Source organism: Pan troglodytes, chromosome 1 (assembly GCF_028858775.2).
Source record: "Pan troglodytes isolate AG18354 chromosome 1, NHGRI_mPanTro3-v2.0_pri, whole genome shotgun sequence".
Classification (NCBI taxonomy): domain Eukaryota; kingdom Metazoa; phylum Chordata; class Mammalia; order Primates; family Hominidae; genus Pan; species Pan troglodytes.
In genome coordinates, this window is record NC_072398.2 from 202,544,000 (window position 1) to 202,569,590 (window position 25,591).

Below are 25,591 nucleotides of genomic sequence, written 5' to 3' on the forward strand. Positions count from 1 at the left end.
TTATAACATCTCATAAATTTGCATATGAGTCCTCATGCAAAGGTTATTTATTTGAAAGCAGACTCTTTGGTTAATAGCACTGGCCTTCCATTACAAGTCAAGGGAATCAATTAACTTAAAAAAAGCAGTGGGTCCTTTTTTTAACTGCAGGACTGGTGGCTCACACCTGTAATCCTAGCACTTTGGGAGCCCGAGGTGGGAGGATCAATTGAGGCTAGAGTTCGAGACCAGCCTGGTCACCACAGTGAGACCCCGTTTTCACATACAAAAAAATTTTTTAAGTAAAAAAAAAATTTTTTTAATTTAATTAAAAAAAAAGCAGTATGCCTTAATCTTTAAAAAAATTTTACAAATATTTTGGATACTTTTTTCATATTTTAAATTCTCAACTAGAAGAAAACTTCTTGAGGGCATAGACATGAATAATATCTACATAGGGGCCTCTATGTTATTCACAGTGCCTGAAAGTAATAATAAATCAATTCAATATATTCATTCATGTGTTTTGCATCAGTTGACTTGCTAAACCTAGTACTATTAATTTCAAAGCTCAAAACTAAGTGCTGTATTATAGGCCTAGAATAGTAAACAGATAATTTAGGTTTTAATTTACTTCGTATATTTATCATTCCAAATAATATGGTGAGACTTTCCAAACAGCTACCCACATAAAGGCTTTGAAAATTAAATTAAGAAACTGTTGTTTGGTGAAAACCTTTATTGGAATTGGTATAGTTCTCAAGGTTTTCAGTTAAGCCTTCATAACCTGGTCCTGATCTGCTCAGACAGAATACATCCTGAATTATAAATAGCATAATAATGGAGTCAGTCCATGAAAACTGCTGATAGTCAACTACTTATTATCTAGGTAATAGGAAATAAAACCCCAAAATTAAATCCAGAGGAAACATAAAAACCTTAGTTAAGCTCCTGATTTCTATTTCTTCCTCAAATGTCTTTTATTAGGGCTACTGGTAGGAATAGAATTGATGAATTTCAGCTACTCGGGAGGCTGAGGCAGGAGAATGGCGTGAACCCGGGAGGCGGCGCTTTCAGTGAGCCGAGATCAAGCCACTGCACTCCAGCCTGGGCGACAGAGTAAGACTCCGTCTCAAAAAAAAAAAAAAAAAAAAAAAGAATTGATGTATTTGATTCTTACTTTTTTTCAGAAGCATACAAATACCAAACGTTACTCGGATGAACTTTTTTTTTTTTCTTTTTCTTTTTGAGACTGAGTTTCGCTCTGTCGCCCAGGCTGGAGTGCAGTGGCACGATCTCGGCTCACTGCAAGCTCTGCCTCCCGGGTTCACGCCATTCTCCTGCCTCAGCCTCCCGAGTAGCTGGGGCTACAGGCGCCCGCCACCACGCCCAGCTGATTTTTTTGTATTTTTAGTAGAGACGGGGTTTCACCGTGTTAGCCAGAATGGTCTCGATCGCCTGACCTCATGATCCGCCTGCCTTGGCCTCCCAAAGTGCTGGGATTACAGGCGTGAGCCACCGCGCCCGGCCTCAGATGAAGTTTTTAATACAGTATATAGATCTTAGATGGACATTCTTCTTAAATACCACCACTCACCACTAAATTTTACTTGCTTTACAATTTATTGTTTGTCAAAGCCCTTTCATTTCCATCTCATAGATAAATGCCTAGCATTGAGTCCTTACTATACTTGCTAACAAACAACTAATGTTTGGCGTAGAAACCACAGGAGAATTTACGGTCCAAAAGTGAGTTATTTATCAAACATAGGAGAGTATTTAATTCTGGAAACAAAGAAGCAAAATGTCATCAGAAGGGAATGCAGAAGAGGATAGGGTGAGGTTTATCTTTATGTTCTAAATTTCATCTGTTAGGCTGGGTAGTGGCCCCAGATGATTCTTTATATTTTTCTTTATACCTTTTTCTATTTATGAAACATTTCATTTTTTAAAATGAGTTAATGAATTGATAAAGACACAGCCCTAGTGATCAAGGTAAAGTGAGTCAAGTCCTGACTTCGGTTCTGAAAATCTGTTGCTGAATGACTCACTTTGTGATCCATGTGCCTCAGTTTCAATAATACATGAAAAATACTGAAGATATTTCATCTAGGAAGCTCTCAGGTGAAAATACTACCTTTAGAAACAAAATCTCATTACATTATGAAACATTTGGGAGTGTAACCTGTGTTTCCACACTTTATGCTTTTTTTTAAAGTCACCAACATTTTTTGTTTCTGAAAAACAAAAAACAAAAAATGCAGCCTAGGACTGAACATGTTTTCTGCTGCTCCATAAATCAAAGTGAAGGTATAAATCTTTCTTAAATATTATAATGTCCAGGAATGATTCACAGGCTTTCCCTAGTTTTGCTTATACTTAAGCAACCCTTTAATGAACATCTGCTTAAAACTGTTTTTCCCAATTTATGACTGTCATCTTATATAAAACCCTACAAGATTAGGAAAATGAGCTTGCAGTGACAAGTGACTACCATTTCACATAGAAGATTTGAAACTCTGAGCTATACTCACAATCAGCTTGCTCTCTAGCTATCCCTTAGACAGTAACATTTCAAATGTAAAGTACTAACTTCAGAAAAGTTTATATCAAAGTGTTGACTTAAGAGAAACGGAAACACTAGCGCAATGGAAAATGCCTGAGACTTATTAGGAAAATGTATACTAAGTCTAAAAACTTAATTCTTAAAAGTGGTTCTGTCTATAGAAGTCAACAGTTCTATTTTCCAAGTTTTGTAAAATACTAACAAAATATCTCTGAATTCTAAATAAGTTTCTGTAGCATTTATCTTTAGTAACGGCAAGAAATTAACAGATAATTCCTTAGCAATATAATATAAAAAACTTCAAAGAGATCAAGTAAAACAAAACTGTGAGCGATAAATTAATAAACTGAATTTAAGTTTTTAAGTTTTAAAAAACTTAATTTTTTAAAGTTTCTCGCCATGTTCCGCATGACTTCATTCATTCTTCACAAACATAAACATTTCAAAGTTGGGATCATCAACATTCTCGTGTTTAACTTCACATAAATACTCAAGTTCACCTGTAAATCTGCCTTGCTTCTGTCAAGATTTTCTGTTTCTCTGCCTTCTATTACTCACCAACTGCATCTGGATTTACCGGTCTGGAGACATCAGCTTGCCCCATGATTATACTGTCTGATGTATCTCACGACAACAAACTGTCCCAGACAAAAGCAAACTTTTCATAAAAGATAAATCCACATAAAGAGGGGACATGCGATCCTCTTTCAGTGTCACTGCCAAACATCAGGAAATGGCATAAGGTCAGTTCATCTGCTGAAGTTTCTGTTTCCCATACAGCCTGAGCACTTGCAGTTCTTACAAAACTGTCTTCACACTGGCACTCTTCACACAGGAATGCCTGTCATTCCAGAATGCACACTGTGTAGAGCTGAAGTGCAGGAAGGGGAGGAGACTGCCAACCACATTCTGGCTGCTGACTGGCATAGCCCAAAAGTCCACACCCCCTGTTCCTGACTTTTGAGCTTGGCTGCAACGCTCCAGGCTCTGAGTCACAGAAGAAAGGGAGCCTGCTCAAGAGTACACCAAAGAATTTACAAATTTAATCACACAAAAACACCAGGATGGTTTTGAGTAAAAGGCTAATAGGAACAGTAGTCCATTCAAAGGTGTGTTTTAGACACAGGTTTACCTCAAAAGTATCAGATTTCACTGTGTTATGGACTGAATGTTTGTGTCCCCTTACAATTTATATATGGAAATTCTAACAACCAATGTGATGGTGATAGGAAATGGGTTCTTTGGGAGATAATTAGGTCATTGAGGGTTTTAAAGCCCTCACTAATAGGATTAGTACTTTATCAAAAAAGACCCAGAGAGTTCTCTTTTTCCATCATGCGAGGCTACGCAAGAAGACAACTGTCTGGAAACCAGGAAGAAGGCCCTCACAGATACCCAATCTCCTGGCACCTTGACCTTGGACTTCCCAGTATCCAGAACTGTTAGAAATAAATGTCTGTGGCTGGGCCTGGTGACTCATGCCTGTAATCCTAGCACTTTGGGAGGCCAAGGCTGAAGGATTACTTAAGCCCAAGAGCTCGAGATCAGCGTGGGTAACATAATGAGACTCTGTCTCTATAAAAAATTTAAAAATTAGCCAGGCATGGTGGCATGTGCCAGTAGTCCCAGCTACTGGAGGGAGGGGAGGTGAGGTGGGAGGATTGCCTGAGCCCAGGAGGTGAGTTGTGAGCTGTGATTACACCACTGCACTCCAGCCTAGGCAACACTGCAAGACTCTGTCTCAAAAATAAATAAATAAAAATAAAAGAAAGAAAGAAATGTTTGTTGTTTAAGCCCCCCAGTCTATAGTATTCTGTTATAATAGCCTGAACAGACTAAGACATGCTGCTTATTCTAAAATTTTATTTCCTACCTGTAGGTGGGCATGCCTAAAGCAAGGTGAGATCTATGTACTGGGAATTAATAACATTAGAAACAATATTTTAGGATTGAATATACCTTTTCTGAGAATACAAACAAATATTTCTGAAAATCTGCTTACTAAAACAATAAACGAAATAAATATTTGGAAGGTATTATATAATAATCTCTTCCTGCTAAAACTCAATAATTTCCATATGATCTTGGGGAATAAAAAATTACAAAGAGTAGCCCTACATGCTGGGCATAATACATGGAAAGATCAGCTAATCACATGCAGCAAATGAACGTCCAGTTTGCACATTGATTTTTCCTTTTTTATCCATAACTAACTTACATACAGCCAAGTACATAAATATTAAGGATACAGCTTGATAAATTTTTATTTAGTATACTAACACTAAATTTTCTAAATGTAAAAAAGACACACATAACACAACCTTAACATAACCTCCACATAACCTGGATTATTCCACTAACATCTGAAGGTAAAAGAGGAAGCTAACAATTCTGAGTAATATATTAAGGAGTTTTACACTTGTTACTGCATTTAATCATCACCACAACTAACCATGCATTGTGAGGTATATTTATTTACCCTATTTTCAGATAAGAAAACTAGGGCTAGTAAGGTCAAATCCTGTGTCTAATATCACCAAGCTAGTAAGTACCAAAGCCCTAATATTCCTTCAATAAAAGACAGCTACCACTGGGTGGAGTGGCGTGCACCTGTAGTCTCAGCTACTCAGGAGGCTGAGGTGGGAGGATCACTTGACACCAAGAGTTTGAGTCCAGCCTCGGCAACACAGTGAGCCCTGTCTCTAAAAAAAAAAAATTAAAATAATTTTTTAAAAAAAGACAGCTACCAAAAAATGGGAGTTTTTCATTTAAATCTTTATTCTCCAAACTGAGATCCCAGAAAGATTTCTAGCACCTGAACTTTCCCGTACTTAGCTTGTCCTTGGTACAATCTCTTCTCTATTATCTTAGCCCCATTATCTGCTTTTGATAGAGAAAAAACAGCAAAGGTAACAAATAAGAAAACCTCAATGCTAAGGCATCAGTAAGGGAAAAAAGTACAGAAACATTCAGACAACATTAAATTGTTAATATTGGTAGTAATTAGAAAAACATTATGATGTTGACCATTAAAACAGGAAAGAAAGTAAAAGGAAAAATGCACTGAAAGCACAATTAAATAATGCCCAATACTTTGGAACCTAGGTACTTATACTTATTAGCCTAAAAGCAGACCATGAGCAAAAGCAGTTTCCACTATTGTAAAATGGGAATGCAAAAGGTGGCAATGCATTGCTTGGCACTCAGGAGGTGCTCAACATATTGTAATTAACAACATCGTTATCACCATCATCATCATCATCATGGAACTAACAGTATATTGCTTAAGAGCATGAGCTTTGGAGTCAGATTGAAATTTTAATTCCAGCTCTACCACTTATTAAGTGTTAACACTAGACAAGTTACTTCACCTCTCTAAGTCTCAGTTTTCTAGTATTATAAAAGTATACAACAATTACTAGTACAAGGCTGGACGTGGTGGCTCACGCCTATAATCCCAGCACTTTAGGAGGCCAAGGCAGGCAGATCACCTGAGGTCAGGAGTTTGAGACCAGCCTGGCCAACATGGTTAAACCCTGGCACTACTAAAAATACAAAAATTAGCTGGGAGTGGTGGCACAGATCTGTACTCAGGAGGCTGAGGCATGAGAATCGCTTGAACTCAGGAAGCAGAGGTTGCAGGGAGCCACGATCATGCCACCGCACTCCAGCCTGGGCAACAGAGCGAGACTCTGTCTCGAAGAAAAAAAAATTGTTAATACAGGGAATTTGTAAGGATTAAATGACATGAACAGAAATAAAGTGCTTTGTAATGTTCCTGGTACCTGAAAACCTCTCAATAAATGCAAATCGAGAAAGGAGAGGCCAGGTCAAGAGTATGACTCCAGGGAGCAAGTTGGAAGAAGCAGGCCAGAGAGAAAGTCTGAACACAACCAGTTGGTGTATAGAAATATTAAGCAAATGGAAGGACCCAGATAAAAGCATTACCTTGAATATTTGGGTAAGTTCAAACTGGGCACATTGAAAATACACACACACAGCCCAGAAACAGCACCTTCTAATCTAATTTATGTAGACATGACCATACAAGAGTATAACAAGATAGATTTATGGATCTAGGTATAGCTGCTAAAACCATCTGCCAAATTTAAATGCCAAAATAAAAACAACCTGCCAAATGTAAAAGGCCAGGCACAGTGGCTCATTCCTATAATCCCAGCATTTGGAGAGGCGAAGGTAGGAGGATCCCTCGAGCCTAGGAGTTTGAGACCAGCCTGGGCAATATAGTAAGGCCCTGTCTCTAATAAATAAAATAAAATAAAAGCCAAATCTTGGCATGGCTCACTGCTGATTCTACGATATTGTGAGAGTGTCAATAAAACTTAAAGAATGAAAGGGGCTGGGCACAGTGGCTCATGCCTGTAATCCCAGCACTTTGGGAGGCCAGGGTAGGCAGATCGCAAGGTCAGGAGATTGAGAACATCTTGGCCAACATGGTGAAATCCCGTCTCTACTAAAAATACAAAAATTAGCTGGGCTTGGTGGTACGTGCCTGTAGTACCAGCTACTCAGGAGGCTGTGGCAGGAGAATCACTTGAACCTGGGAGGCAGAGGTTGCAGTGAGCCAAGATAGCGCTACTGCATTCCAGCCGGGGTGACAAGAGTGAAACTCCATCTCAAAAAAAAAAAAAAAAGAAAAGATTCTTAGCAATCTTTTGGCTCAATTTCAATCTCCTACTTTTTGCAGAAGGAGGAAACTGAGGTTCAAGAGGTTAAATGCCTGCTCAGAGCCAGGACTAAAATCCAGGTATCCTTATTCTGACTCCCGGACTTACTGAAGCTCTTGTATAAATGGCCAAGAATTTTTAAGCTCCAAAAGAAATATTTATTTTCCAAGGAAGTCCATGCTCTACAACTAATCTCTTAGAAATGCTAAATTTAGACAGGTGGAGTGGCTCACGCCTGTAATCCCAGCACTTTGGGAGGCCGAGGTGGGCGGATCACGAGATTAGGAGTTCGAGAAGAGCCTGACCAACATGGTGAAACCCCATCTCTACTAAAAATACAATTATTAGCCGGGCGTGGTGGCGGAAACCTGTAATCCCAGCTATTCAGGAGGCTGAGGCAGGAGAATGGCTTGAATCCAGGAAGCAGAGGTTGCAGTGACCAAGACTGCACCATTGCACTCTAGCCTGGGTGACAGAGCGAGACTGTCTCAAAAAATAAAATAAAAAACAAAATAAAAAGAAATGCTAAGTCTAGGCCCGGTGCAGTGGCTCACTCCTGTAATCCCAGCACTTTCAGAGACCGAGGCGGGCGGTTCACCTAGGGTCAGGAGTTTGAGACCAGCCTGGCCAACATGGTAAAACTCCGTCTCTACTAAAAATACAAAAATTAGCCGGGTGTGGTGGCTGGCACCTGTAGTACCAGCTACACAGGAGGCTGAGGCAGGAAAATTGCTTGAACCTGGGAGGCAGAGGTTGCAGTGAGCCGAGATTGTGCCAGTGCACTCCAGCCTGGGTGACAGGGCGAGACTCTGCCTCAAAAAAAGAAAGAAAGAAAGAAAGAAATGCTAAGTCTGTTGCCTATGTGCCAAGACACCACATGTTCCCTGACCATCATGTTTCATTTTTCTTCTAACAATCAGTATTTACTCTGTGCTAATTGGTAAGTAGACAAGCAGAAAGGTAGGACGATACTGGCACACTAATGACATTAAAATTAACAATAAAGCCTTGAGTTCATTTTAGTCTTCCATGCATTATGTTTTAGAAATGTAAAAGGAAGAATCACTTTAACTTTGTAAGAAGTAGACAGCTATCTCTTGTTATTTGTTAGCTAGTAAGATACTCCCTTTTTAGAGTACTTATTCTCCCCAGCTTAGTCCCTCAAGGGGAAGTAGCAGAATTAAAATTTGTGATTCTCTTCCTGTTTTACTTAGGGAAAGAACAAGAAACCTTAGGTCAGGTGCAGTGGCTCACGCCTCTAATCCCAGCACTTTGGGAGGCCAAGCGGGGGTCGCTTGAGTCCAGGAGTTCAAGACCAGCCTGGGTAACATGGTAAAACCCCATCTCTACAAAAAAAAAAAAAAAAAATACAAAAATTAGTCAGGCATGGTGGCACATGCCAGTGATCCCAGCTACTTGGGAAGCTGAGGCAGAAGGATTGTTTGAGCCCAGGATGCGAAGTTGCGGTGAGCTGAGATCGTGCCATTGATGACCTGGATGACACAGTGAGACCCTGTCTCAAAAAAAAAAACATCTTAGAAAAATAAGATTTAATAGGCAAAGGAATTGAGGCTACCATTGAGATTTAGACAGCACTTAAAGCCCTCTAATGAGAGCCTTTTTTCATTTTTATTTTTTTTTACAGACAGAGTCTTGCTCTGTCACTTAGGCTGGAGTGCAGAGGTGCGATCATAGCTCACTGGAACTCCTGGCCTCAAGTAATCCTCCCACCTCAGCCTCCGGAGTAGCTAGAACTTCAGGCATGTGCCACCCACCCAGCTAATTTTTTAAGTTTTTTTTATAGAGACAGGGTCACACTATGTTGTCCAGGCAGTCTCAAACTCCTGGACTCAAGAGATCCTAGTGGGAGAAAAATTTAAAGTTTTACTTAAAAAAAAAAAAGAGAGAGAGATCCTCTAGCCTCAGCTTCCCAAAGTGCTGGGATTATAGCCATGAGCCACTGCACCCGACCTAAGCCTTCCTTGTTTTATTAAAGAACTCTTTCTAATTACCACATATAACCTATAAATTGCTGGGCATACCAAAGATATTCTTTTTTTTTTGATACAGAGTCTCGCTCTGTCACCTGGGCTGGAGTGCAGTGGCACGATCTTGGCTCCCTGCAACCTCCACCTCCTGGGTTCAAGTGATTCTCCTGCCTCACCCTCCTGAGTAGCTGGGATTACAGGCGTGCGCCACCATGCCCAGCTAATTTTTGTATTTTTAGTAGAGATAGGGTTTCACCATGTTGGTCAGGCTCGTCTCGAACTCCTAACCTCGTGATCTGCCCACTTCGGCCTCCCAAAGTGCTGGGATTACAGGTGTGAGCCACTGTGCCCGGCCAAGATATCATTTTCCTAAAAGCCTAGATTTGGACAGTTCCACAGGTAGTGCTCAACAGAGAAACTTAAGATCATCAGCTAACAGCACAAGTTGCTCCAAAGCAGGCCACATAAATGTGAACTGAATTTCTCATCAGGAAGCCATGAATTGTTCCTTCCCTCCATTAAGCTAATGCTGATTTGTTAAAATTGTTTATAAGCAGTAAGACACTGTGGAATATCTTTCCCAGGTTCCATCCAGAAGATGTGGAAGACCTTATCTTCCTTTTCCTGAACAAAGTATAGTTTGAATTGTCTTCTTATATGTTAGTCATTGGGCTTCATTACTAAAGACAGACTGAGATCACAGTAAGCTTTTACTGTTGGTGTCTGACTCAGAGTTCTTTTTGGAATGTGGTGTTTGGTGTTTTAAAATCACTACAAAAATTGTATTGTAGTGGCTGGTGTGGTGGCTCACGCCTGTAATCCCAGCACTTTGGGAGGCCGAGGCAGGTGAATCACGAGGTCAAGAGATCAAGACCATCCTGGCTAACATGGTGAAACCCTGTCTTTACTAAAAATACAAAAATTAGCTGGGCATGGTGGCATGTGCCTGTAGTCCCAGCTACTTGGGAGGCCAGGATGGTCTAGATCTCCTGACCTCATGATCCACCCGCCTCGGCCTCCCAAAGTGCTGGAATTACAGGCATGAGCCACTGCACCCAGCCCCATGTTTATATATATATTTTTTTGTTTTGTTTTGTTTTGTTTGAGACGGAGTCTCGCTCTGTGGCCCAGGCTGGAGTGCAGTGGCGCGATCTCAGCTCACTGCAAGCTCCGCCTCCTGGATACACTCCATTCCCCTGCCTCAGCATCCCGAGTAGCTGGGACTACAGGCGCCTGCCACCACGCCTGGCTAATTTTTTATATTTTTTAGTAGAAACAGGGTTTCACTGTGTTAGCCAAGATGGTCTCAATCTCCCGACCTCGTGATCCACCTGCCTCGGCCTCCCAAAGTGCTGGGATTACAGGAGTGAGCCACTGTGCCCAGCCTATATTTTTAATAAACAGTTTACAAGATCAATCACAAGAGTAGAATGCTTTAAATTAAATGTATTTTTATGCTGAAGTATGAGTACAAATTGGATTACCTAGGAAAATCAGCTCTTGACTATTTTAATTATAGCTCCCTCAGCTTAATTCAGCATACTTCTTTCTTATGGCTTGAGATGTCTGAGGGAGGTAAACTCCAGTGAGGGGTTAGGAAGAAGTCACTTTCCTCTAGGACATGATGACCAACAGAAATTACTAGCAAATCACACAAATACATATTCACATCAAAGACTAATTTTCAACCTCTGAATATATAATTAGGGGAAAGAGCAGCTTTCTTTTCTTTACCCCATGATCTACTCTAGGCTGGCTGGCACTGGATAGTTAAGGGAGGTAACATCCTACAATTGATAACATGTGCCTCAAGCTACATGTGGAAATTAGAAAGCCTTGCTAGTAATCTGCAAACTCTTCATTTCTCATCTATTTGTACAAATTGCTCCCTTCACCAGGAATTTCTCTCCTAGATATATTTGGCAAATTCCTACCCATCCATTAAGAACTGTCTGGAAGGCCGGGCGCGGTGGCTCATGCCTGTAATCCCAGCACTTTGGGAGGCCGAGGTGGACAGATCACGAGGTCAGCAGATCGAGACCATCCTGGCTAACATGGTGAAACCCTATCTCCACTAAAAATACAAAAAAAATTAGCCTGGTATGGTGGCGGGTGCCTATAGTCCCAGCTACTCTGGAGGCTGAGGCAGGAGAATGGCGTGAACCTGGGAGACGGAGCTTGCAGTGAGCCGAGATCACGCCACTGCACTCCAGCCTGGGTGACAGTGCGAGACTCTGTCTCAAAAAAAAAAAAAAAAAAAAGTACCTGAAAGAGTCAGCCATAGGAGGGATGACAGAAGTGAGAAAAAGGTACAAGCATCAAGGGATAATACAGGAGAGGTAAAGAGCTAATCATAACTATGGTTTTCTGGACACACCACCAAAAAAAAGTTTTTTTCTCTGACCTCAGGACAAAGCTAGACACACTTACACCTACCAGTATATGTTGGCATAGTGCCTAAGTTATCATACTCTGTTATTAAGTACACCAGCCTGAAATGCAGTAATCTTCAGACTTCTCAATTAAGCTGGAAATTCCTTGTGGGCAGGGCCCATGATGTATTTATCCTTAAACTCTCAATGCTTGTCACATTTGATGTACAGTATACATGCACCGAGTATTATTAATCTTGAGTATAAGGAAAGAAACAGCATTCTTTGATTTTAAGCTTTTCTCAGAGATTCTATTCTACCATAGACTATTTTACCCTGGCAGAATATTCATCCACTATATTCATCCAAGGTAGGCTATTCATCCACTATTCTACCATGGATAGAATAGCCCATCATCTCTACATTTCTTCTGACCTCCAACAGTGGAACTTTTCTCACGGAGGCCAGAAAAAACGTTGAGACCATAGACTACTCTATCATTCCACACAATCCTGGGAGCTGCTGTGAAACTCTTACTTTTGTGGGGAAAAAATGGTATGTTCATGTGGTTTTTGAGAACATACTGCTTTGCAAGTAGTAAGAAAGGAGATAGATTTGTCATATGAACCTTCACATACTCCCTCATTTAATCACAACTGTGAGGCTCAAGATCCTTAGTAGGAAGTGTTTGTACTTCATGTGAACTAGCCTGAAGAACAGGCTGAAAGCGACAGAAGGTTAAAGTTAAGGCAGGGCCACTGGAATCACCAGATACTCATGCCACTTACCACAAATAATACTGGTTTATTTCTGTGGCTAGCTCACTGGATGCGAAAAACAAACAAACTGCCTCCTATTCTACATCAAACGCTGTAACTCTTGTTCCCTCCCTTGCCTCCACTTCTAGAAGGCAGCATGGCTTACCAATGGAAAAAAGCACAGGGTTTACAGTCATATAACTATGTAAAATCTCAGCTTTCCCATTTACTGATTAGGTTACTCTGGAAAGTTACTTCACTTACATGCACTTCAGTTTACACATCTGTAAAATGAAGAAAACTGCTCATAAAGTTATGAGGATTAAATAAGAAAAATTTCCACAGACTACCTAATGATTAGAGGTGCTTAATATATTTTGGCTCCTCTCCTTCCATTTAGATTCTCTATATAAATGAACCCCACCTCCCCAATAGTTTAAATTAAACCACACAGTTCTTTAGGAAAAACTGGAGAGGTTCTGTCATGCTTTTATGTCACAGAAGCTACATTATCTCTTCTTCTCTCAATAATGGTAGGCATGAAGTAATGTATATGTTTAAAACCTACAATATGTTGGACTTTTATTAGCGAGATAAACTGAAATAATGCCAGCAGGATGGCTTTCAGCTCCACAAAATGAAAGATCACACTCAAAGAAACTGGAGATATAGGGATTCTGCCTTGTTGCTTTCTCTTCAAGTTTTGGTTTTCAGGCCAATAAGCTCTTGAGGATATCCCAGGGGATAGGGAGAAGATTCTGGAACTGAGGAAGGAGTTATAAGAAATCATAATCAACAGGAAAGTTTCAGTTAATATTGGATAGGGATTTGAGGAGTTCCTTAAGGTCCAGTAAAGTCAGTGGGAAAGGCAGGCCTAGAAGAAAGTGAGAACTAGCTGAATGGAGATGAGAAGATGTAGAAAAAGTAAGTGAGCAAAAGGTTCATATGTTGTGGGATGAAGGAAAAGGGGAAATGAGAAGAGGATGTAAATGACACTGATGGAACTTTAAACCACCATGTGACATCAGACAACTGATTCAAATCATTGCCAAGTCCCTTCCAACCAATGATTTAACCGATTCAATATTCTGTTTTAAATAATGGTTCAAAGAAATGTTTTTAGTTTTCTAAATTTTTTTCTTGTCAGTGATTTGAAGCTCACAAAGAAATAAATGTTTTACTATGGAAAGGGTAGTGACCATAGTGTACTCTATATAACTAATCTAACTCAATGCTTGCTATATGCAAAATAAGTGTTAAATGAATTAGATTATAATTATTGAGAAACCACAATCCTCACTTATTCACTCCACAAATATTTGCTGAGTACCTCTAATGTGTCAGGTATTATTCTAGGTGTTGGGACACAGCAGTGAATACAACAGGGGAAAATAATCCCTGCCCTCTTCCCATACATTAGATGGTGACAAGTACCACAGAGTAAAAAAGGGAGGAAAGGAAAATAAGGTGGGCTGAAAGGGAGGGTGCTAAATTATAAACTGGGTGAGCGGAAGGGCCTCAGTGGGAAGATGATGTATAAGTGAAGACCCGCAGTAAACAACACATTCCTAAATTAACTTCCTCTGTCTTCTTCCTAATACTATAGGCTTTTTATTTTTTATTTTTTTTTTGAGACAGGGTCTCGCTCTGTTGCCCAGGCTGGAATGCAGTGGCGCAATTTCAGCTTACTGCAACGTCCGCCTCCCGAGTTCAAGTGATTCTCCTGCCTCAGGCCCCCAAGTAGCTGGGATTACAGGTGCGCACCACCATGCCTGGCTAATTTTTGTATTTTTAGTAGAGACGGGGTTTCACCATGTTGGCCAGGCTGATCTCAAACTCCTGACCTCAAGTGATCCACATCCCGCTGCCTCCCAAAGTGCTGGGATTACAGGTGTGAGCCACTGCGTCCGGCCAAATATTATACTGTTATTGGTTCTAATGGCAGCAAAACAAAAAGCAACATTTCCAAGCATACTAAAAGTAAATAAGAATTACATTATTTTAATCATTGGTAGAGAAGTATTGGTTATCAAACATGCTGCTCAGTTCTCAAATATCTATGTGTACTGTCCAATACTGTGGCCACTAGCCACACATGATTATTTACATTTATATTATTAAAATGAGATAGAATTTACAATTCAGTCTCTCACTTTTACTAGCCACATTTTAGGTGTTCAGTAGCTAGCTACATATGACTACACATGGGAGAGTGGCAGATACAGAACATTTCCATCTTTGCGGAAAGTTCTACTGGACATGCTGAACTTAAAAGGATTTTTAAAGCCCACTCAGAATTCTTCCAAGGCCAGGTACAGTCCAGGTTCATTACTGTAATCCCAGCACTTTGGGAGGCCAAGGTGGGAGGACTGCTTGAGCCCAGGAGTTTGAGACCAGTTGGGGCAGATCTTGTCTCTATTAAAAAAAAAAAAAAAAAGTCTTCCAGTAATAACGGAGTATCTCAAAGAACCAATTCCACGTTTCTTTTTTTTTTTTTGAGACGGAGTCTCGCTCTGTCGCCCAGGCTGGAGTGCAGTGGTGCAATCTTGGCTCACTGCAAGCTCCGCCTCCCGGGTTCACGCCATTCTCCTGCCTCAGCCTCCCGAGTAGCTGGGACTACAGGCGCCCACCACCACGCCTGGCTAATTGTTTTTTTTTTTGTATTTTTAGTAGAGATGGGGTTTCACTGTGTTAGCCAGATGGTCTTGATCTCCTGACCTCATGATCCACCTGCCTCAGCCTCCCAAAGTACTGGGATTACAGGCGTGAGCCACCATGCCTGGCCTCCCAATTCCACGTTTCATCAGCATGTGTTATCTGTTTTTCATAGTACCAACTACTATTGGTAGTATGCGCTGAAGAAATCTTCACAGCTAAATAAAAGTTTCATTTTATTTAGTTTCAAACTATTGGACTATTTATATTCACAATTTTTTTTTTTTTTTGAGAAGGTTTCTCGCTCTGTTGCCCAGACTGGAATGCAGTGGTGTGATCTCAGCTCACTGCAACCTCCGCCGCCCAGGTTCAAGCGATTCTCCCGCCTCAGCCTCCTGAGTAGCTGAGATTACAGGCGCCTGCCACTACGCCTGGCTAATTTTTTATTTTAGTAGAAACAGGGTTTCACCATGTTGGTCAGGCTGGTCTCGAACTCCTGACCTCAGGTGATCCACCCACCTCTGCCTCCCGAAGTGCTGGGATTACAGGCGTGAGCCACCGCGCCCGGCCCAGTTGACATCTATTAAGGAATCAAGAGGTATCACTGATGTGTAGAAACTAGTCAGAAATCAAGGAGCCCACATCACAGAGGTTTGAAACATGTGACTATGACTAGTGACTCAAAGAGATGACTATTAGCCACTGCCAATTATTCTTCCTTCTCTCTCTTTCACAACTCTTCCTAATTCGGCTGGCCCTCAATATTCACTTTAAGTGAGTGAGAAAGAAACCTGAATATTACCAACACTAGATATCCAGTGGGAACACAGTATGTGTCTGATGACAGCTAGCTATAACATTTGTAAAAGTGATGCAGAAATTCCTAACAAGAAATCTCCTTAAACAATATCATTCCAGTACATGAATAGGAGAATATAGCCTTTATTCTCCACTAAATAAAAATTCTCAGTAATGAACACCTAGTTACACTACGACTCAACAAAAATTCCTGTAGAAGAACTAGGATGACTATATAAATAGTGTTTATATCAAACCTCTTCAAGCCAGTAATTCAAAAGCACTTTGTTGTTGTCAGGCTTGGATCACTCCTGTAATCCCAGCACTTTGGGAGGCCAAGGCAGGCAGATCACGAGGTCAGGAGTTTGAGACCAGCCTGGCCAACATGGTGAAACCCTGTCTCTACTGAAAATACAAAACTTAGCTGGGTGTGGTGGTGGATGCCTGTAGTCCCAGCTACTGGGGAGGCTAAGGCAGGAGAACTGCTTGACCCTGGGAGGTGGAGGCCGCAGTTAGCTGAAGATCGTGCCAATGCACTCCAGATTGGGTGACAGTGAGACTCTGTCGCAAAATAAAGAAATACATAAATAAATAAATACAATTTAAAAAATAAGGCTGGGCGTGGTAGCTCATGCCTATAATCCCAGCACTTTGGGAGGCCAAGGCAGGTGGATCACCTAAGGTCAGGAGTTCAAGACCAGCCTGAGCAACAGTGAAAATGCCATCTCTACTAAAAATACAAAAATTAGCCGGGGTGGTGGTGCATGCCTGTAACCCCAGGTTCCCAGGAGGCTGAAGCAGGGAGAATTGTTTGAACCTGGGAGGAAGAGGTTGCAGTGAGCCTAGATTGCGCCACTGCATTCCAAGCTGGGCGACAGAACACGACTCCATCTCAAAAAATAACACAACAAAAAAATAGGCCAGCCACGGTGGCTCACACCTGTAACCCCAGCACTTTGGGAGGCTGAGGTGGGCAGATCACAAGGTCAGGAGATCGAGACCATCCTGGCTAACACAGTGAAACCCCATCTCTACTAAAAATAGAAAAAATTAGGCAAGTGTGGTGGCATGTGCCTGTAGTCCCTGCTACTTGGGAGGCTGAGGCAGGAGAATTGCTTGAACCCAGGAGGCGGAGGTTGCAGTGAGCTGAGATGGTGCCACTGCACTCCAGCCTGGGTGGCAGAGAGACTCTGACTAAAAAAAAATAATAAATAAAATTTAAAAATAAAAATAAATGAAAATAGCTCTTCAGCTGGATATGGTGGCTCACGCCTGTAATCTTAGCACTTTGGAAGGCTGAGGTGGGAAGATTGCTTGAGCTCCGGAGGTGGAGACCAGCCTAGGCAACAAGGTCGAGAGTGGTGGCATATGCCTGTGGTTCCAGCTACACAGGAGGCTGAGGCAGGAGGGTCACTTGAACTCAGGAGGTAAAGGCTGCAGTGAGCCGTGTTCATACCATTGTACTCCAGTCTGGGCAACAGAGTGAGACCCTGCCTCAAAAATAAAAATAAATAAATTAATTAATTAATTAATAATTTTAAAAAATAGCTCTGCTTTTCTAGTTCCGTAAGAACTGAAGTGTTTTCTAGTAAGAAACACTTAGAAGGACAAAACTGCAGCACTACCAGTTTTTAATCACTCAAAGCTGATTTCTGGTCTCTATTTCTTCTCTCCTTGATTTATGTTTCCTGGTTTCTGATCATTTCCCTAAATGGTAAAAACTGGTATCTGAAAAATTAGAACATAAATAAAATAAAGTTAAGTTCAAATTTATCTACTCTGTTATGTGTGAAAAGATTTGAAGAAAGCTAAAACTTAGAAAGTAAACTAAATTCAACTTCCCAAGTATTCCTTCTCCCAATTCTCTATGAATAATAATAGCTAACATGAATTGAACGTGTGTTATAATCCCAACGATTATTCTAAATATTTTACATATACTAACTTGTCTAATTCTTACAAGTCTATGAGCAAGACAGCATTTATTATCCCCATTTTATATATGAGGAAACTGAGTCACATAGGAGTAAACTGGTCTAAGTTAAAAACTGGCAAAGTTAGGATTCATATCTAAGTAATCTGGATCTCAGTCTCCATTCTTTGCTACACCATAAACCTACATATACAACAAAAACTCTCAAGCCATAGTCTTTCATGAGAAACCCAAAATTACTGAAGCACAGGTTTATATAACCTTTTAACCATACTTACGCTACTTGGAGCATTATTATTAGCAATGTACAAGTATGTTTTATGAGAGCGCAAGATATTTATTTACTCATTTATTTATTTATTTATTTGAGGCAGGATCTTGCTCTGTTGCCCAGGCTGGAGTGTAGTGATATGATCATGCTTCACTGCAGCCTCGACCTCCCTGGCTTAAACAATCCTCCCATCTCAGCCTCTTAAATAGCTGGGACTATAGGCATGCACCACCACACCTGGCTAATTTTGTTTATTTTTTGTCAAGACAAGGTCTTGCTATGTTGCCCCAGAAAGGCCTTGAACTCCTGGGCTCAAGGGATTCTCCCGCCTCCCAGAGTGCTGGGATTACAGGCATGAGCCGCCATGCCCAGCCCTATCTATACTCTCTAAGGTAGTAAAGAAGTCTCTAGTTTTAGGCCAGGTGTGGTGGCTCATGCCTGTAATCCCAGCAATTTGGGAGACGGAGGCAGGCGGATTACCTGAGGTCAGGAGTTTGAGACCAGCCTGGTCAACATGGGGAAACCCCGTCTCTACTAAAACTACAAAAACATTAGCTGGGCGCAGTGGCATGCGCCGGTAGTCCCAGCTACTTGGGAGGCTGAGGCAGGAGAATTGCTTGAACCCGGGAGGTGAAGGTTGCAGTGAGCTGAGATGGCACCACTGCACTCCAGCCTGGCGACAGAGTGAGACTCTGTCTCAAAAAAAGAAGTCTCTAGTTTTTACCTATTTCCCCAGGGTCACCAAATTCTCTTTTTAGATACAAAACAAACACAGTAAAACAAAAAACTTGCCCTAAAGAAATCGCCACTAAACTGTTCAAAGAACACAGATATAGGAAAAGAAATATGGGCTGGTCAGAATGCAGTGGGGTTTACAACTAATTGATCACAACCACTTACAGATTTCTTTGTTCCTTCTCCCCTCCCACTGCTTCATTTGACTAGCCTTAAAAATAAAAAGTAAAGGAAAAGAAGGGAAATACAGTCATCCTTCAGTATCCAAGGGGGATTGGTTCCAGGACTCTCCTTGGACACCAAAATCCATGGATGTTTAAGTCCCTTATATAAAGTGGCAAAGTGTTTACATATAACTTATACACATCCTCCATAATACTTAGTCTTCTCTAGATTATTTATAATACCTAACAGTGTAAATGTGATGTAAAGTTTTTATACTGTATTTTTTAAAAATTGCATTATCATTTATTGTTGTATAATTATTATTTTTTCCCCAAGCATTTTCAATCTGTGGTTGGTTAAATCCATGGATGTGAAACCCTCAGAAACAGAGGGCTGACTACACATGCTATACAATTAAGTTTTAATAATTTCCACAAGTACAAATCATGCTGAATAACATGGCAGGAAATTCCAATAACACAAGTATTTTTATTTGTATAAAATAACTTCACTCTGTCTCACATTAAAAGTTCTCGATCTCCTCTTTGAGAGCTGAAAATGTAACTTACTCATCTTTTTCCTGCATGGCAGTTAGGGCAGTGAGCCAACAAAAATTTACTGAATGAATTAATAAGCCATTCAGTCAGCCAATCATACATCCATCCATCATTCACCTTTGGGGTGGGGTTAGGATAGTAACTGGCCTTCACTGAAACCAACATTAAGCCATGTATCCTGGATGTATTATGAGATTATAACCAGAACTAAACAAATGCACACTTTTAGCATTAAGCCAAGCTCCCCATCCTAGCAGGAATGTCCTTCCTTTGGTGCCACTTTTGTCTTATACTATTTAAGACATAATTCTTAAGCCTTCTTGCTATTTGTGCCCTTTGATTACTGAGCTCTAAACTGAAGTGAGGAAAAGACTGACTCACCCTGTGCAGGGAAATGGACAAAATAAAGCAGCCAGGCCTACCTTTTAGAGCATCTAAATTATTTTAAGAAATCAATGAAAAGAAACAGAATACAGCAGCATTAAAGGAAACCTAAATAAGAAATCTAAAAATTCTTAAAGAGGTCAAATATAATATTAATCTTTTTATGCAATAGTAAAAAGGAAAGCTATAGTTATAGATTACAATCTGATATGATGTTACTCTGGCTACCGCAAGATAAAACACTGGTTTGATGAGGAATCAAAAAAAAAAAACAAAAAACCCACGAATCTTCAACGAGGATTAGAGGCCATCAGCACCATCTACAAGATGGTCCATTATACTACCATTACTTTCATTCAATGGAAACCTCAATTATAACATGTGAGTGTGTATGTGTGTGTATATATGTGCACATGCCCATGTGCTCTGGTTTCATTGACGTTTCAAACAGTAATCTTGTAAAAATTACCCTGCCTTTGGGTCAACTCAAAGCTCTGATCATGAAAGGTCATTTTGAACAAGATAGGACATGCAGAAGCCAGCCAGTGATGTTGTTTTGACTGTAGTAATAAACACATTGTAGAACTGGTACAAAAACTGACAAACTGTTCAACAGAAAAAAACATAAAGTCCAAAAATACACCCAAGACCTTACAAAACTTAGTGTGACCAAACTGGCATCATAAACCCATTAAAAACGGGAGTTTGTTAACTTCTTAGCTTTAATTTTTTTCTAAGTTATATTTGATAATCACTTTGTCAAATATCAAAAGCTAATGTAAGTTCTCTTCAACTATTAATGTTGTATTAAACATATATAATAAATTTAGGAATAAATGACACCAATAATTTTTCCAGTTTTTCCCATTACTTGACATAATGGATCTATTTATTTATCTACAGCACACTTCTAGTTTTATCATATGGGCTATGTTGCTGAGGTCACTCCTAGGTATTTTATAATTTGGGTTGTTATTGTAAATAACTCCTTTAGATTTTCTATAGATAACAATCCTCTTTTATTTTGAGACAGGGTCTCATCCTGTCAGCCAGGCTGGAGTGCAGTGGCACAATCATGGCTTGTATTAGTTTGTTCTCACACTGCTATAAAGAAGTGCCCAAGACTGGGTAGTTTATAAAGGAAAGGGGTTTAATTGAGTCACAGTTCAGCATGGCTGGGGAGGCCTCAGGAAACTTACCACAATGGTGGAAGGTGAAGGAGAAGCAAGGTGTCTTCTTCACAAGGTGGCAGGAAGGAGAAGGGCTGAGTGAAGGGGGAAGAGCGCCTTATAAAATCATCAGATCTTGTGAGAACTCAGTATCATGAGAACAGCATGGGGTAAACTGCCCCCATAATTCAATTACCTCTACCTGGTCTCTACCTTGACACGTGGGGATGATAGGCATTATGGGGTTTACAATTCATGATGAGATCTGGGTGGGAAGACAAGGCCTACCCATATCAATGGCTCACTGCAGCCTCAATCTCCCAGGCACAAGTGATTCTCCCAGCCTCCTGAGTGGCTGGGACCACAGTACTGCGAGACCACTCACAGTTCATTTTTGTATTTTTTGTAGAGATGGGGTCTCACAATGTTGCTCAGGCTGCGCTCAGACGATTTGCCTGCCTCAGCCTCCCAAAGCACTGGGATTACAGGTGTGAGCCACTGCATCTGGCCTAGAGAACTGGTCTTGATCCTATCAAAGTATGTAAGCAATGTTGTAACAGAAAAAAATGAACTAGAAGGATATACACAACATTCGTGGTATGTATGGGTTGTCACTAGACAAAGGTGGTCAAAGGAGACTTTACCTAACAAGTTTTACTTTATAAAATGTGTCTTAATGTTATCAATTTTTAAATCAATTTGGTAGAAATGCAGATGTTGATATTATTTAAGTATTTAAGAATAAAAATACATTATCCTATTCCTAGGGTAACTAAAGCTTTTAACTAGAAGAGTTGAATTTTCCCATCTACAAAGATAAGCAAGCATATCATTTTTGTTCTAGTTTTTGACCTATCAAGGTAATAATTTGTAACTATTTATAGATTAGCCAGGCATGGTGGCTGCTCACCTATAGTCCCAGCTACTCAGCAGGCTGAGGCAGGAGAATCGCTTGAACCCAGGAGGCAGAGGTTTGAGTGAGCTGAGATCGAGTACTCCCACCTGTCGCCAGTACTCCCGTCTGGGCGACAGAGTAAGACTTCATCTCAAAAAAAGTGTGTGTGTGTATCTATACACACACACATACATGTATCGCTTTATATATGTTTTTTACACTTTATATATACACATATATATTTATACTTTATGTGTGTGTGTATATATATGTGTAAAGTGATAATATATCTATATAATCCTTAGATATTGCAATAAATCCTCTTGGGTCATATTCTTTCAATATATTTATAGATTTGACATATCAAATGGGGAAAAAAACAGGCCAGCCACGGTCGCTCACGCCTGTAATCCTGGCACTTTGGGAGGCCGAGGCGGGTGGATTACTTAATTTCAGGAGTTCGAGACCAGCCTGGCCAACATGGTGAAACCCTGTCTTTACTAAAAATACAAAAAAATTAGCTGGGCATGGGGGCGGGCACCAAACAAGCAAAAAACAGCTAGCTATAAATTGGCATGTTAAAAAATGTAACTACTGTACATAGAAAACTTCCCTAGAAAAAAATCATAAAAGTAGATATATCAAAATGTTATTAGTAATTACCAATGGATAGAAAGGTCAAATGATTTAAATTTTTCTCCTTTTTTTATTTTTTGAGATGGAGTCTCTCTCTGTCACCCAGGCTGGTGTGCAGTGGCACAATCTCAGCTCACTGCAACCTCTGCCTCCAGGGTTCAAGCAATTCTCCTGTCTCAGCCTCCTAAGTAGCTGGGACTACAGGCGCACACCATCATGCCCGGCTAAATTTTGTATTTTTAGTAGAGACAGGTTTCCACCATATTAGCCAGGCTGGTCTCGAACTCCTGACCTCAGGTGATCCGCTGCCTCAGCCTCCCAAAGTCCTGAGATTACAGGTATGAGCCATTGCACCTGGCCTTAAAATTTTCTCCTTTATGCCATATTTTCTCATTTTTCTCAAAGAAATATATATTGTTTTTGTAATAAGAAAAAATAATGATTTGTTGGATTTAATCTACATGTAATTTATATAGACTTTCTACAGCTGTATTAAGTGGAATAGAACAAATGTATTTGTTTGTTTGTTTTGTTTTGTTTTTTGTTTTTGAGATGGAGTCTTGCTCTGTCACCCAGTCCAGAGCGCAGTGGCGCAATCTTGAGTCACTGCAACCTCTGCCTCCCAGGTTTAGATGATTCTCCTGCCTCAGCCTCCCAAGTAGCTGGGGTTACAGGTGCCTGCCACCACGCCCAGCTATTATTATTATTAATTTGTTTTTGTATTTTTAGTAGAGTCAGGCTTTCGCCATGTTGGGCAGTGTGGTCTCAAACTCCTGACCTCATGTGATCTGCCTGCCTTGGCTTCCCAATGTGCTGGGATAGGCATGAGCCACCACACCCAGCCGGACAAATGTATTTTTCTACTATCTTTGTCAGCATTTATTTATTTAGAGATAGGGCCATGCTCTGTCCTCCGGGCTGGAGTGCAGTGGCACAATCTCATTTCACTGCAGCCTTGACCTCCTGGGCTCAAGCAATCCTCCCACCTGAGCCTCCCAAATAGCTGGGACTATAGATGTGTGCCACCATACCTGGCTAACTTTTTAAAAGATTCTTGTGTCTTTTTTTTTTTTTTTTTTTTGTAGGGTCTCCCAATGTTGCCTAGGCTGTTCTTGAACTCCTGGGCTCAAGCAATCCTCCCGTATGGGCCTCCCAAAGGACTGAGATTAGAGGCATGAGCCACTATGCCCAGACTGTCAGCTTTTAGTTATCAAGATTTTGCCAACTTTATAAAATAAACAGGTATACTTTCTTTTTCTCTGCTATACTGATTGATATAGCATTATAGAGCTGTCCCCTCTTATCTGTGGTTTCACTTTCTGCAGTTTCAGTTACTTGTGGTTGACCGCAGTCCAAAGATATAATATGGAAAATTTCTAGAAATAAATAACTTGTAAGTTTTAAATCATGTGCCACTCTGAGTATCATGATGAAATCTCATGCCATCCTGCTCTGTCCTGCCCAGGTGTGAATCATCCATCTCCTTGTCCAGCATATCCACACCGTATGTGTTCACTGCCTGTTAATCACTTAGCAGCCATCTCAGTTGCCATATCAACTGTGGCGGTATTGCAGTACTTGTGTTCAAGTAATCTTTGTTTTACTTATTTGCTCTATTTTATTATTAGTTATTGTTATTAAATTCTTACTGTGCCTAATTTATAATCCAAACTTTATCACAGGTACATATGTATGTATGTATATACAGGAAAAAAACAGTACATATTGGGGTTCAGTATTATCCATGATTTCAGGGATCCACTGGCATTCTTGGTCTTGGTATATCCCCCGCAAATAAGGAGGGACTACTGCAATCATCTGCTTCATCAACATGAATTAAATTGTCCACAAAACCCCTGGCCTAATCACATTTTAACACTAGTCTACATAGGATTTTTATTTCTTGAGTTCCTTTGGCAAATTATATTTTCCTAGAAAATTACCCATTTCGGGGGGAAGGAAGGGGGGAACAGCAAAAAAAAAGAAAAAAAAAGCAAGAAAGAAAATTACCAGTTTCATCAGGAATTCAACAGGGTGTCAAGGTAATTCAGTGGACAAAGGAGAATATTTCCAACTTTGTACCATATCTAAAAATTAACTCAAAAAGAATCAACAACTTAAAATAAAACCTAATCTTTGGTCAAGCAAAGATTTCTTCAAGAAAACACAAAAATTATGAACTATAAAAGAGAAAATGGATTAAATTGGATTGCATTACTTTAAAAGCCTCTGAAAGCAAATAGACAAGCCACAGGCTGGAAGAAAACATTTGTATGACATATATCACCGTCTGTCCAGGGTGCATGACACATTGATAAGGGCTCAGTTTGCAGCAATAAATTCAGATGGAAACCAGTCCATGCATTTAGTCAACCTATCCCACTTGCTATGATTTTCTGGGAGTAAGACATAGTCAGAAGTGATAAAAAGTGGTGAGAGGACACAGGCAATAGTCCAGAATGTCAGCATTACTGCCTTTCCAGGCTTCTACTACTACTATTACAGCTCATCTTTTTCTACTGACAGAAAAAATAATTACATAATATCTGTTATTCAGGTTCACAGAATTTGGTGTCTGTGTACTCTATTTTCCTTAAGATTGGTAATTCTATCTTATGCAGAAAAATTAAAACCACTGGAAGAAACACATACAGATATGTATTGTGTGTTTACTACTGGGCAGTGGGTAGGATGTAACAGTAAAAACATGTTGACCTTTATACCCCTTCAGGAAATAAGATGACAGAGGATATTTAATATATATTTATAATAATGCTATATTAAATTTCTCATCAAGACCACTAGGAAAAAAAATGGAACTAGCATCAATTTTGGCATCACGTAATACTGGAGGAATTTAACTCCTACACCCCGAGGACCTCAAAACTAATTAAGCTTGTATTTTGTCTTTCATTCTTAAAGAGGAGGGAGGGAAGGACTATGTTACTGGCATATTTTGAGCTTCAAGTGATAACAACATAACATCAAAAATGTTTTCCCATGAACTTTGAAGTGCATTATGTCTTGAGTTTGGCTCCTTGG

The 25,591-nt window shown here is 40.2% G+C and overlaps 1 protein-coding gene across 14 annotated transcripts in view; it reads right to left on the bottom strand.

Annotated features, from left to right (window-relative positions):
• The window catches only part of PHACTR4 (phosphatase and actin regulator 4), a 132,789-nt gene that overhangs the window by 59,191 nt on the left and 48,007 nt on the right, over nucleotides 1-25,591 (bottom strand). For 2 of the 14 annotated variants that reach the window (XM_063803964.1, XM_063803985.1), the window contains exon 3: nucleotides 8,464-8,579. The exons of 8 other annotated variants lie outside the window; for them this stretch is intronic. Coding sequence is in view for 2 of the 6 variants with exons in the window: in XM_009451929.5 (XP_009450204.1) it covers nucleotides 3,104-3,149 (46 nt within the window). In the remaining 4 variants the exon portion in view is untranslated. Of the gene's footprint in view, nucleotides 1-3,045; nucleotides 3,540-8,463; nucleotides 8,580-25,591 lie in introns of those variants that run through there. 4 more of the 14 variants (XR_010154670.1, XM_009451929.5, XM_063803973.1 and 1 more) reach the window with 4 other exon arrangements.